We start from the raw sequence: 13233 nt of genomic DNA, 5'->3' as shown, positions 1-13233 counted from the left end.
AATTACTAATTTGTTCAGAAAAAACAATTCAATTTGGCCCAAGAGTTCCTAACTTTCAATTAACCTCCCCTACATTTTGATAATACATTTAATCTCCAATCTTCATAAATTAAAGTTGGCCATGAGTTATTAAAATATTTTGATGGATTTAAAAATTTTACCTTTTTTCCATATGCCAATTACGAAAATGAATATTTAACTTAAACTTTGAGCTAAATTGAGTGAAATTGATTATATTAATCTTTAAAATATTAATGAATGATAATAATTTATGAGAGTGGAATGCTCATGGAGTCTCTAAATGAGTAACATTAGCTTGCAGAACTTCATCCAACCCTCACAGTGAGGCCACATTTAGAACATAAACAATGTCATACTCTCAAAAAATGGCATCCCGAACAACCGAAACTACAAGACTATTAGTCGATGACCTCGAGCACGACTACAACCTCGCGAAAGGTTGAGTGTTGTTACAAAGGTGCTAAATCATTGCCTTAAGACACTAACATTTCGGCAAATTGCCGTGTCACCGGTTAAGGCAAAGTTACCACTAAGTTTAAGAGTGATCGACCTAGGCTCCACTTCGATCTTGTCTAAGAGGTCCGAAACTAACTAAATTAATCTTTGCGCATTGAACTAGGTGTGCCCTTAACTACAGGTTAGAAGCCAAAATAGATCTATTTGCAAAGTGAAGCAACTAACTGGAGCAGCAGCTAAACACCTGTAGTCTATTGTCACTTATGCAACCTAGTAAGCCATTGCCGTCGGACCGTTGAACATACCTCAAATCGAGAATAGGATGCGGATGTGGCTTCAGTTCGATATACCTGTTGAAGAACGGCAACTGCCAAATGTGCACACCGTTGGTCATTTCATCTCCACAAGCAAAGAATAAGTCACCTCTCGCGGAGCAGATTGCAGACTTGGGCATTCGAATATTGCTAACAGCACTAGTACCAATCTGGCGACTCTCAAAATCTAAACGGTTGATCCCCTCGATGAGAACATGGGAACCTAACTTTCCAGAAGGAGGAACAAGAACAGGTGAAGATGGAAGTTGAGAAGGCGTGATATCATCAAGCAGTCCAAATTTTGGTCGAAATGTAGCTACTGCAGTATCGGATGAACCGCAACAGGCAAGCGAGATGCATACACCTCGATTTTGCATTTCTGGTATCAAAAATGGTCTGCAGTTAAGGAGAAGATATGTCATCAATCCAGGAATAATAAGGAAATAGATGTATCAATCCAGAAATAATATGATATCACTATGTGCAAAATAACACAATTAATCTGTTCATAATATAATGACAGTTGTGGATTTTAGTCAATGATGAGAATGAATGTGCAAAGAAATTTGAATATAATTCCTTGGACTAGGGTTTCAAAAAACATGCTTAGTGCAAGTTTGGAAATTTCGAGCTGATATCTAACACATAAAGACGAATCACACTCGAAGATTAAATTGTAACAAACTGGCAAAGCTAATTAGTTAAACTGAAAAGAGACCATAACTTCTAGAAAGTAATGATGTCCCAGCCATACCTTCCACAGTTAAAGCCGACTTCCCAGACACAAGGACCTGAAGAAGAAGCACTGAAAACCCTCCTGCCACCATCATTTAGCACAACAGAATCAACAGAATGGACTGGGTGGCTAGTCAAGCCCTCTATTACTTGCATGGGTTCTGAGGTCTGGCGGATATCAAAGACCAAGAGCATGCCATTCTGTGACTATGACGGAAAATTGTGTTACGAAACCTTCTCTGCATGAATACAAATGATTAACACTAGCTAGCAATTGCATGCTTAAAGAGCAGATAAGCAGACCTGCAATCCAGCATACACATTATGTGAATTGCTTTTATCTCCACAGCATGACCAAGCAGGAGCCTGCAAATATTAATACTGGCTCAAGAGACTAAGAGAAAGCATTTTTCATTCAGATATGAGAAACAATTGAAAATTTGTCAACTTTTGGTTGAAGTTTGAATGACAAAATATTTCCAATCTGTCAGGGAAATCTTTCCTCATCCAGATATGAGAAACAATTGAAAACATGTCAACTTTTGGTTGAAGTTTGATTGACAAAATATTTCCAATCTGTCAGGGAACTATGGGATTGCAGTCTTCCTTAAATGCTACTGGATATGAATTGGGCTGTCAAAATTGTCTAATATACAAATAGTAAAAGAAAATCAAACTGGACCTAGGATTCCTAATTACAATGAATTTTAGTAGAGGCACACACTGTTCTGGCACATATTTGAAAGAAAAAAAAAGTAAAAGCCAACTTGCTTCGAGAAAAAAAAAAATAGTACAGACTCGAAATTTGGTAACATGTAAAATATAACACAATGCATCCAGCAAGCATTGCATGTCAAGAGAACTAAACCAGAACAATAGAAACAAATTTTTTTGAGTAGTGCCACTGAGATCAAAGAATTACCGGTAAGTCATACTTAAGCGCAAGGTTGTTACTCGCGATACTGAATACAAAGTGATGAGTTAGGTCAAACAAGGACATTTACTGAATTTTGCAAGATGATATTTGTCCAAAAGAAAACACACTAACCTGTAAAGTAATAATTTCTTGCCCAATGATGCAAGAAGTGTAAGTCCATTTGGAAGGATACGAAGATCCTTAATAGCGCTAGTGTTGGGAGGAAGCTCTATTTTACCTACATTTTGACTTAGCAAGCTAATCTGCACAGAATAAAATAGAACATTATACGAGTATCAAATGACCCTGGCCAAAATAAAGAAACTAGCAATTTTTTTAAGTTCCAACATGAGTGCTCTGAGAGTGAAGATTTACCTTGTTAAGGACATGCTCTCGTTCAATTCCAGGTGACTTTCCTGAGACGATTACGATGTGACTAGATCCATCTATTCCCATTACCCGAGCTTCATTTAGCTCTAGCTCATTCTGTAAATATGCAGGTAAAAGAAATATAGATCCATCCTTGATTTTTTTTTCTTTTTTGAAATAGTTGGAATCGACTCCAAATTACAAAGATAATACACTCATGTTGGAAAAGCTGCTTGTCACAAACAAGAGAAATTTGGTATACACATTAAGTAAATTATATTTCACTTAATAAAAGTCATATCCATCCAAAACCTATTTACTTCAAAATCTATACAAATTTCAACAGTATTATGAATTGTCACCAGTAGCTATGGATCCATGTAGGAGCTGTGGGTACAAATTACAGAAATATTTCTAATGGAAAAAAAAAACTATAATCAAATAAGTCAAGACAAATTTAGACAGGCTTTGGTTCCAAATCTGCAGAATATCCTATTCATAAAATAGGGAAAAAAATATCTAACATACCCAGGGTAACATGAGATCCACTATCCAGAGAGACTACTGCATGCGCACAATTCATATACACAGCTGGGATTCATACATCTTGAAGAGTTAAATGAAATTTTTTATAATGCAAAAATTATAACATAGAAACATATGTCATATTTCAAGTGCAAAAATGATATAGCGAAAACAAAAGCTTAAAAATAAAGAAAATATTTTCTAAGAAAACAATTTATGTGAAATGATAGACCTTAAATTCAACACTTTTGATTTTTCTACTAATATGACTATTTAACATTGGAAGGTTTTTCTCATCCGAAACCAATATGCATTTATGCTTCACGACTAGTAAAAAAAACATTTAAATGCATGTAAATGACTATAATACACCTAAAACCCCCCCCCACCACAACCACCACCTAATCCTTCATTCTAACACAATTAGAAAAGGGAAAAATAAAATAAAAATGGTTAAAATTTCCTTATAAATAGTACCCACCCACCCTCATACTTCATTCAAACCCAATCTTAGTCTCACAAACTCTCATTCTCTCCGTACACTCTTACTGATTAACTTTCTCTAATCCCTCATCACTTCTAATTTTTGATATTTTAAAATTTTCCTTTAAAAAATTCAGTACTATTTAAAATTTTAATAGACAAAACTAAAACTTTTCATTAATGTAAGTATTATTATTTTTACTTTCTAGATTTAAAATAAAAAATCAAACGAACTAGGCATGAACTTGAACTAGGCATGATCTAATTCCGTCGGGCACATGCTTGGACTAGGCCTAAGTTTAGCAAATTTTGGACTAGCATGCCATGATCTAATTAAGACTCGGAGGGCACAACCTTGCCCAATCAAACTTGGATCATGCTCAACTGGCACAAAAAAGGGGTCTTCCTAGACATGAGTCATGTACAACCCAGATATATAGCCCCTTGACACAATATTCAAAGTCAATAAAAAACCATGATACAAATACAATTATGATATCTTTTAATTGGCAAAGACTACATAACTTTATTCTCATAACTATAATATTCATATTCCCTTTTTTTATGTTGTCAACAATTAACTAAGATGGTTCTAGAAACAATGACACTGTGTGGTCGATGAAATTTTTATATTTTCAACTTACAATTTTTAGAAAATAAAAGAAAGCCATTGAAAGTTTGAAAGAAAAAAATTATTGCATCATTCACCTCTAATAAATTTAAACATGCCAAAAAAATCAATGTTGAATATCTGTTTTATATCTCTTTTTAATTTTCAAATTTTAGTTTCTAAAAACCAAAAAGTAAAAAATAAAAGTTTTTCCTTAAACAAATAAGGCCTTGATTTTCATGTATCCTTCTCAAGTTGCAATGATATTTATCATAGACATGAGGAGTCAAAAGAAGTATTTAAATGATTTATGCACAACAATTAGGTGATGTACACCTTATATACATTTGAACTGTACAGGAATTCCTTCATTTAATTCTGCAATTACTAATTACCACAGAAACAACTAACGAAGACAAGAAAAGTCAAATGAAAAATTGATACAAATTATATCCCCTTTGATGAAATAATATAAAACAAATTTACAAAAGACATAAGTTGTCAGACATCAGACAGAAAATTCCTAAACGCCAATCAGAAAAATTAGAATAATGCATTAAATTTAGATAGAGAACCTGCAAGGTGAAGCGGCAGCTTGGAAGCACATTATCAAATTGAGACACAAAGCTTTTGCCTGCCAATATACCAGCAAAATATATCATGAGAAAGCAGTCCAATCTTGAAAACACTATGACAAAATTAACTTAGAAAAATAGGTGCTTTTTGAAATACTATAATTCAACAACATATATAGGATATCAATGGTTACCATAAAATGACTGAGATGCCGAAGTCCGTGCTTTATCAAAGACTTCAAACTGTCCCCTCGAACCTGATAACGTGTGCTCTACGCAAGCCATTTTCTACACAGAATTCAGGACAAACTTAGCAGTTTCTGCTAATAACAATGTCTTAAATATCAGACAACATGATGCAATAAAAATTCCATTTACCATCGAGTTCATTTTAGTAATAGGTGCATTGTAGGGTAGTTTCTTGTATAGTATTTGAAAGCACATATGTTGGGAGTATAGTTAATTTCTAACTCATGGAACTTCTCCTACATCATTCCTCCCTCTAGCATCAGTTTTGTACCAGCAGAAACAGATATTTCCCTTCCTCCTCGTATTCTTCCTCTCCTCTTCTCCTTCCCAATTTCATCTCTCCCTGTTCGGCCTGCTCTCACTACCCTTATGCTGTTATGCACTCTTCTCCTTCTCTTCCCTTCTTACTCTCTTTATGCTCTATCTCCTCTCCTTCCTTTTTCCCTCTTTCTCCTGCCAGTGTATCCTCTTCTCTCTACCACCTTCAGTTCTACCTTTCCCTTTATCTTCTTCTCTTTCTTCTTTTGGCCAGGAACAATTCAAATGCTCAAACCAAGTCCAGATGCTGCCCTGTCAGAGATCCTCAAACACTGTCTTTAGGAAGAATTCTCTTTAACATCTCCACTTGAAGTTCCATCTCCAATTCCTGAGGGGCACCTTCTCCGACAATTGCTGGTCCATCTCAAACACCAGCTGAAAGTACCCATAGCCACCTCTCTCATTGCCAATACCTGTGCTGCCATTTCACACAATAATTTTGTTACTTGTCATGGCAATAACACTTTTAATTCATTATTAAACCTGAATACATCAGCCAAGTTGTAAACTCAACCCATGACTCATCTAAACTTATATCCCTTACATTAGCGAAACCAAATCTGTCCTCCACTCTAACGATGCTGGGAAACCTTTCCTCTCCACTTGCCAACAGACAATAAAACATCCAATCATGAAACCTGCAAACAGAAGTAGTTGCCTCTGTTAAGGAACTATCTGTATATGCATAATGTACAAAGGTCTATTTTCATGGTCTAAAACAAGATTTGAAATCTCATTCCAAGCCATCCAATCATGTTACAGTCTCTGACTGGAACGAGATGTACTGACCAGCATGGCCGATGTCGGTGATTGTGTCAAGCACAAACTGTAGGTGGAGGAGAAAACCCAACGCATAGGAGGAGAACTAGATGGAAGAGGATTGTGGGTGACACAGGAGAAATAAACCCAATGTGGAGGAGAACTAGGCGGAAGAGGATTATGAACCTCTGTGGAGTGTCATGGAACAATCGGAAGCCTCGCCTCGCCTTGTGTAGGCGTGGCACTTTCACCTCGTAGGAACAAGGAGGTGGGCCATCATTGCATGCCCTAAAAAGCCTCAAGGAAGTCTTGCATGAGGCTTGTGTGGTTGCTGTTTGGGGGAGTCAGGCATAAAGCTTCTTGCAATGAAGGAACAATTTGAGCTTCTCGCGACGAGATGATGGATGAGATTTTTGATTTGGAGCTCCTTATGACAGATGGTTTGTAGTTTCTCATGGAAGAAGGTCACAATGCAACATGTACCAGGGGTTTCAGAGCTTCTCATGTGTAGATTAGCTATTATAACAATATGTTTCGCTTGTGCCAAGGGACACAAAGTGATATTTAAAACCCCGGTCTAAAATACCATGCCAAGCCATCAATAGGGCTGTAAGAATTTTTTTTCCACTGACTGACCAACCAACCAACATGTGGAACGGATTGAAACACGAAATACATCTAGCTCCAAATTTAAGTCTCCTTCCTCCTCGTTAAGCTTCCATCTCTGCCTCATTTTCTTCCTCTAGCTCAGTAAAGACATGAAGTGGAACAAAGAAAGTGGAGACATGGTCCACTTCCTCATGGCTACATTCTTCCTCTTGGTAAGTAAGCTCCTCTCCTTCCCTCAGCTACTTCATTTTTCTCCTCAATGTTCTTCCTCTAAGTAAGCCGCCTAGTGATCATTTATTACTAAAAGAGGTTTGATATCGCATAAGCTGCCATTTATGATTACACAAGTTCTGGATACAGGTACTATGCAAGTAATTTTAACATTGACACTTATAAATAAAAATAATAACAATAAAATGTGATGTACGTGGTTAATTTTAGAAAAAGGAATAGAATCTCTTACATTTATTAAGAAACATTCCATATCTTTTGCACGCTTCTGAAAACAAAACACATATGAATAAGTTAAAAAGGAAAACTAAGACTAACACTTAACACATTTGCAGGAAAACTTATAACAAAATAGCCAATGACATGACATTTTGCTGGTCATGTTACTACAATTTCTTATCCATGACTCTCCAATGATAAGAGATGATAAGAAGATGCTACATGCAACTAACTGCATGATGAAAATTACCTTTTGCTTATTAATCTCGTCGAGCAATACATTTTTCTGCACAAAAAACAAAAAACATCAAAAATAATAAGAAAACACACTTGGTAAATTCTTTCAAATTACATATATGATAATTCTTCACGTTCTCAGATATCCTAAAGTTCATTCAAAATATCCCTTGGAAAATATATTATAAAGAGAAGCACATGCATCCATGTGAATGCAAGATTCCTAAGGATCAGTCAGTCAAATCAGATACATGCAAGTCATACAATGTATATCAGCATATATTGATTTAATATTCAATTAGTTGACCCAGACTAAGTTAAACTAATGGGTTTATGCCAACACAACAATAATACACCCCGTAACTAAAAGATATAATTTGCCTATTCCAGCAAAAAAAAAATTGCAACATAAGTCCCTAATGATAACCATCATTGTTATAAAACGCATCCACATAAACTGTTTAATGTGGCTCCATAGGCTTATGGAGTGAGGAGCTCAATAGCATATGACACATAAAGGACTTAACATGTTAACAAAATTCCTAGCCAGCATTGACTTAGACCTTAACAAACTAGGAATTTTGTTAACCTGTAAAATATTTTTTATGGTCATATGCTAAAAGCTCCTCGCTCATTGCAACACTGCAGTTACTTTATTCATTCCTATTGGCATTAAAGGTTTCCTTCCTATGGAAAGAGCAATAGATCAAGTTAATAATGTTAAATAGTGCAGCAGGAACTGGATTTTTCTTTGCAGGAACATTTGCACACACATGTTCCAGATAAATTGATACTTGAATTGTCTACCAATTATAAAATGGCTTGTACTAATCACAAGGTATAATAGTTTTGCAATGTTCATTTTACCCAATGAAAATGGTTTGTTGAGTTCACATGCAAGCTACATGATTGATGTTTTTATGTAAAAACTAAAAAAGAGAATGTTGAGCAGTTTATAAAACACACTGGACAAGATAAGAGGAAAAACAAAAAAGGTTGCTATATCAATATCCAATGGTTACAAATAAAAAATACAGGAGCAAACAATACACGGAATACAGCACATAGAGAACAATGAGTCCTCTAATTTTACCTCTATTTTAAGAGACATGTTTTCCTTCTTTAAACAATGCACTTCCTGAAGATGACCAAATTATTCAGCATTTAGATAGCATGAATAAATAGATCCTGTAGTGTAGAAGAGATGCAACCTTTTCTAGATCATCATTAGGTACAGCAATCACTGGCGCATAAAGATTAACAATCGCTTTTCGCCTAAACTTCTTATTACATTGAGGGCACTGCCGAATTGCGCCAATAAGAATTAACAAACAGATTGTTTATAAAAATCAAACAAATGCATAACTTAATTGGAAATCAGATTCTAGTTCCAGAAGTCAGCGAAGTACCTTTCCAACATTCTTTCCACATTGTTTTAGCCATCGCTCAAGGCAGGATCTACCATAAACATGCCCACAGGGTACACAGCTGTAATTGCAACAATGGACAAAATCAGAAAAGCAAAAGTAATTCTTACGCTACAAAGTTTTGAAAAAAAATTACATATATTTCAGCCAAAGCCACAAAGCTGTTGCTTGAAAATTATGATTAAATTTAATACTACACAGTACAGCCAAAAAAACAATGTAGTAATATATTAGCATCTCCAAACAAAATGATTTAAGACAAAATGTATGCATTCTAGTTCAATGATTTTAACATGTGTTGATCATTTAGAGTAATATAGAAAGACAGACTAAGTGAGAATCTTGGTCTTCTAGTAATCATATATATGAGTCTAGGTTAAAAAATGTAACATATAAACATTACTACAACACTAGTGCTCATGAACAGTCACAAAACATTGACATGCAGTTGAGTTTTAATCGCAAGTCTCTGTGAGACATGTATTTCAAATTGTTAACATATTAAAAACAATAGCTCAAGAAACCCACATTATTTGAGTGTCATGCAATCTTCTCATCTATGCCATCTTAATTATGAAGACCTGTTGACTGAAAACTGTAGCCACCCTTATTGCAATGAGAGATGTCAATTGGGTCTGGCCACCAGTGGCTTAGCTCGGCCCGACATGGCTTGAATGGTTTCATGCCTGGGCTAACACAGCTTGAGTCATGCCATGCTCAACCCAAGACAGAGATGGGATCTGGGTGGTAGCATCTCTGTGGCCAGCAGGCCAAGACCAGGCCACAACAAATGTGGCCTGCTTTGCTTATTGCATAAGATTTAATAAAAAAATTGATTAAATACATACTAATAATATATTTAATCATTTATTGCAAGTGGACCTAATGGGCTAGGGCCGTGCCTAACCTAGGCACAGCTTGTTGACATGCCTAATTGCGATAAGAGATTTGGGTGACGCTTGATCTAAGTGGATAGTAATATTATAGCATGATCTACTCACTCAAATGCATTATATCTCCAAGTCCATTGGGGCTTATTCAAATTTGTTCAAATTGTTATCTCACAATTCCTTTATTTTCTCTAGAATTAGCTATAGAGTCTAAGCACCTCATGTGGGGGCGCCTTTGGCAATTGGAGGTTGATATCCTCAAAGTGATGTCTCTTTTCTTTTCCCTTTTTCCACTGATTTCTTACTAGATCGGGCATCAGTTACCCCTAGACCACTGTTCCTCACCAGCATAAACTACCCTGCATCACAAACTCTCTACCACCACCATTAATTCCATCACAATCATCGTGTTGCCACTGCTTGACCCCCGTACATTGTGCATGGTCTTAACTCACTTTGAGACACTAACATGCAAAGTAGCAAACTAGGGTGCAAGATGGTTCTTATAGGCAACCCTAAGAATACAAAAATAAAAATAAAAATTGGCCATCATGTTAATCAGCAATGTAACAGAAAAGGAATTGAAACGAGAATATATCAACAAAGAAAAAAATGAAACAAACTCAAATTTTTCCTTACCAAACACGGTGTAGCCCCTCGGCTTGCCACGGCTCGTAGCAAACGGGACAATTTGGGGACGAGGAAGCCTCCAACTCGACGGTCTCCGTCATGCCCAAACTCTCGCACCCCGCTCCACCCCGCTCGTTCCCCTCCTCCGCCCCTTCTTCCTCTGCTGCCTCCTCTCCCCCGCTCTGCCCGTCGGCATCCCCCTCTCCGTCGGATTCTCCCAGCCAAACCACCTCGCGCTCACCGTCCTGCATCCTCTGTCGCGCATCCTCCGTAACCTCCTGTCGCGCCACTCGATCATCCACCCCCGGGTCGTTGAGCAACGGCTCGTCCTCTTCCAGGTCGATACTCCGCGCAACGGAGGATTCCCCCACCGCTGCCGCCGCCGCCTCCTCCATTTGATGCTATGTCAACTGCTCCCCCTTCGAGGCTTCAACGATGCAGATCCGACGCCATGAACCATGGATCATCAACTATGAAACACACACAGCAGGCGAGTAGGGTTTTCTAGCGGGATTATGCGGAACGTTACAGAGGAAAACTATGAATCTCTCAGCACGTGCGAGAGATCACCCACAGATCACGTGAGTCCGTGGTTCGCATGGCTCACCTGTGTAGTCAACCCGCTTTCTCACCCGCCTGCGTAATTGAGTCGATTCTATTTTGAAAAAATTAAGGGGCAATGTGAAAAATGAAAATTATCCTTAAAAAGAAATAATTAAACGGATTAACTCTTAATGGGGCAGATCAATTGTCATAGTTGGGCCATTATATGATGAGACGGATCAATCCACTAACTTGACGGATTAGAAAAATTTCAATCCAATTCAACTAAAAATGGATCACGGATTAGACGGATCAACTCAAACCTATTAAAAAAAAAAAATATTAAAAATTTTAAAATTTTGAATTATAATTTAAATTTATTAAGTTAAAATTTTTAAGTTTGAATTTGGCAATTTTTTAAGTTTAAATTGTAATTTAAATGGATCAACCCCACTAATTAATTAAGTTTTCTATTTTAATTTTAAAATTTAAAATAAATAAATTTTCTCAATTTGTGGGTCCACTCAAGTGGTGGATCCACGGAGTTAGACGGGTCAATTTATTTAAATTTATCTTAAAATAAATTGATAAAATTTTAATTCAATCCATTTAAATTATTTGATAGAATAAATTAATCTGACCATTAATTCAAATTGACTATTATGAAAAACAAAAAAAATCTTTAAGCATAACACACAGGATAGAAAGCATACACACAGAATCAATCATGGCAGAGCAATCTCGCATTAATTTAGCACACGAACACGATGGAAAATGACGGCGGTCACTCGTCGAGGTAATGATTGGGTCATCAGATATCCACGTCGCAGTAAACCTTGTTGAATTCCTGGGCCGGCGACGGCGCGGCGAACCTCACGATCACCGACGGGCAGTAGGCCCGGAGGACGTAGTGGCGCGTCTTGATGGCGCCCACCTTGAGCCTGATCCGGGCGCGCACGCGCACCTCGAGCCCCAGCCAGCCGCCGGACCGCTCCCGCTTCAGGCTCTTCTCCACCGGCGCGAGCAGGGGCGCGCCGCGGGCCGCGGCGGCCACCCCCAGCGTCGTCACGTTCCGCCGCGGCTGGTGGAACGGCGCCGCCTCCGCCGCCGCCACCGACTGCTCGTCGAGCCACACGGACACCTCCATGGAGTCGTAGTACACCGACACGCGGCGGTTGCGGTTGTGCGCGCTCAGGGTGAGGTCGAAGGCGGCGTCGAGCGCGTGGCCCGAGACGTTGAAGCCGCGCACGCGGGCGCCGTCGACGGTGAACTCCAGGGGCTTGGGGCGGACGGCGAGCCAGAAGACGAGGACGGCGAGGCCGAGGAGAACGACGAGTAAGAGGACGGCGACGGCGCAGCAACGGAGGACGCTGGGCCGCGACGACGGCTGCGAGGTTACCGGACCGGCCATGGGCTTTGGATTCGTACAACACTCATTGCGGCGGATTATTTATAGGCATTTGAAGAGAAAGGGTGATTTATTATTAAAATAAAATAAATATTAATATATTTTTATTTGTTTAATATATAAATCTAATTGATTGAATTAGTGTTATATTTGGAGATAACGAATTATCGAGTATTTTATTTGCTTTTGCTTTGGAATACTTAGTGCCCACTCTAAGAACAAAGGCCATGCAATGCGAGAAGCAATGTTAATTGCCACCTTAAAGTCTACTAAATACACTTGAAAGAGCTAATTAGGTTTAATTCTGACTAATTAAGTGAAATAATTAAGCAGGAGTGGGATTAATTTAGTTGCTTGGTGGATTGTGATATAAGTGATTCTTCCCTCTTTTTTTCCCCTTTTGCCTTGAAGCACAAGTTGTTCTCCTGTTGTAGGCCATGATATAATGATGGCAAATTAAACATATAATATTGTGCAGAATCTAAATAATTTTGCATTTCGAAATTAAGGAGAGTTGGTTATGACATGAGCAAACAAGCGTGAGTAGAAAGGTATTGCCCCGGCACGAAGAAGATAAAGGAATTCGAAGATTTGAGAATACCCTCCTCCATTTACGGGTTACCGACTGTGTGAATGTGTACCGTTAGAGTGTATTTGTTGGCTCTCCTTCATTGTCTGGGATGAAGATTAAGTTGAGAGAGAAAAAAAA

The 13233-nt window shown here is 38.0% G+C and overlaps 2 protein-coding genes across 2 annotated transcripts; both read right to left on the bottom strand.

Annotated features, from left to right (window-relative positions):
• Window positions 1-320: 320 nt before the first annotated feature.
• LOC141818309 (uncharacterized) lies at window positions 321-10968 on the bottom strand. The gene is made up of 14 exons (XM_074705834.1): window positions 10583-10968; window positions 9036-9114; window positions 8838-8927; window positions 8720-8764; window positions 7640-7675; window positions 7403-7438; window positions 5199-5292; window positions 5005-5063; window positions 2818-2928; window positions 2575-2705; window positions 2449-2488; window positions 1830-1892; window positions 1546-1733; window positions 321-1187 (listed from the first exon to the last, which is right to left on the bottom strand). Exons 1-14 carry the CDS (start codon window positions 10966-10968, stop codon window positions 698-700), a joined length of 1848 nt encoding a protein of 615 aa, XP_074561935.1. The 3' UTR covers window positions 321-697.
• Window positions 10969-11927: 959 nt separating this feature from the next.
• Window positions 11928-12527, bottom strand: LOC141818295 (uncharacterized protein At1g08160-like). Its single transcript, XM_074705816.1, has one exon. It carries the CDS (start codon window positions 12525-12527, stop codon window positions 11928-11930), a length of 600 nt encoding a protein of 199 aa, XP_074561917.1.
• Window positions 12528-13233: the final 706 nt, after the last annotated feature.

The sequence above is a fragment of the Curcuma longa genome, unplaced genomic scaffold, assembly GCF_044706935.1.
Source record: "Curcuma longa cultivar G26 ecotype Majalengka, Jawa Barat unplaced genomic scaffold, ITB_CL_G26_1.1 contig_24229, whole genome shotgun sequence".
Taxonomy (NCBI): Eukaryota; Viridiplantae; Streptophyta; class Magnoliopsida; order Zingiberales; family Zingiberaceae; genus Curcuma; species Curcuma longa.
This window is presented reverse-complemented; position numbering and strand designations above follow the sequence as displayed.

Bases quoted from the DNA above. Each gene is read 5' to 3' on its own strand.
- LOC141818295 (XM_074705816.1), bottom strand. From the start codon at position 12,527: ATGGCCGGTCCGGTAACCTCGCAGCCGTCGTCGCGGCCCAGCGTCCTC.
- LOC141818309 (XM_074705834.1), bottom strand. From the start codon at position 10,968: ATGGAGGAGGCGGCGGCGGCAGCGGTGGGGGAATCCTCCGTTGCGCGG. The intron at 7,676-8,719 runs GTAAAATTAGAG...TTTTTTGTGCAG, and splicing joins ACATGTCTCTTAAAATAGAG to AAAAATGTATTGCTCGACGA. The intron at 1,734-1,829 runs GTCTGCTTATCT...TTTCCGTCATAG, and splicing joins ATGTGTATGCTGGATTGCAG to TCACAGAATGGCATGCTCTT.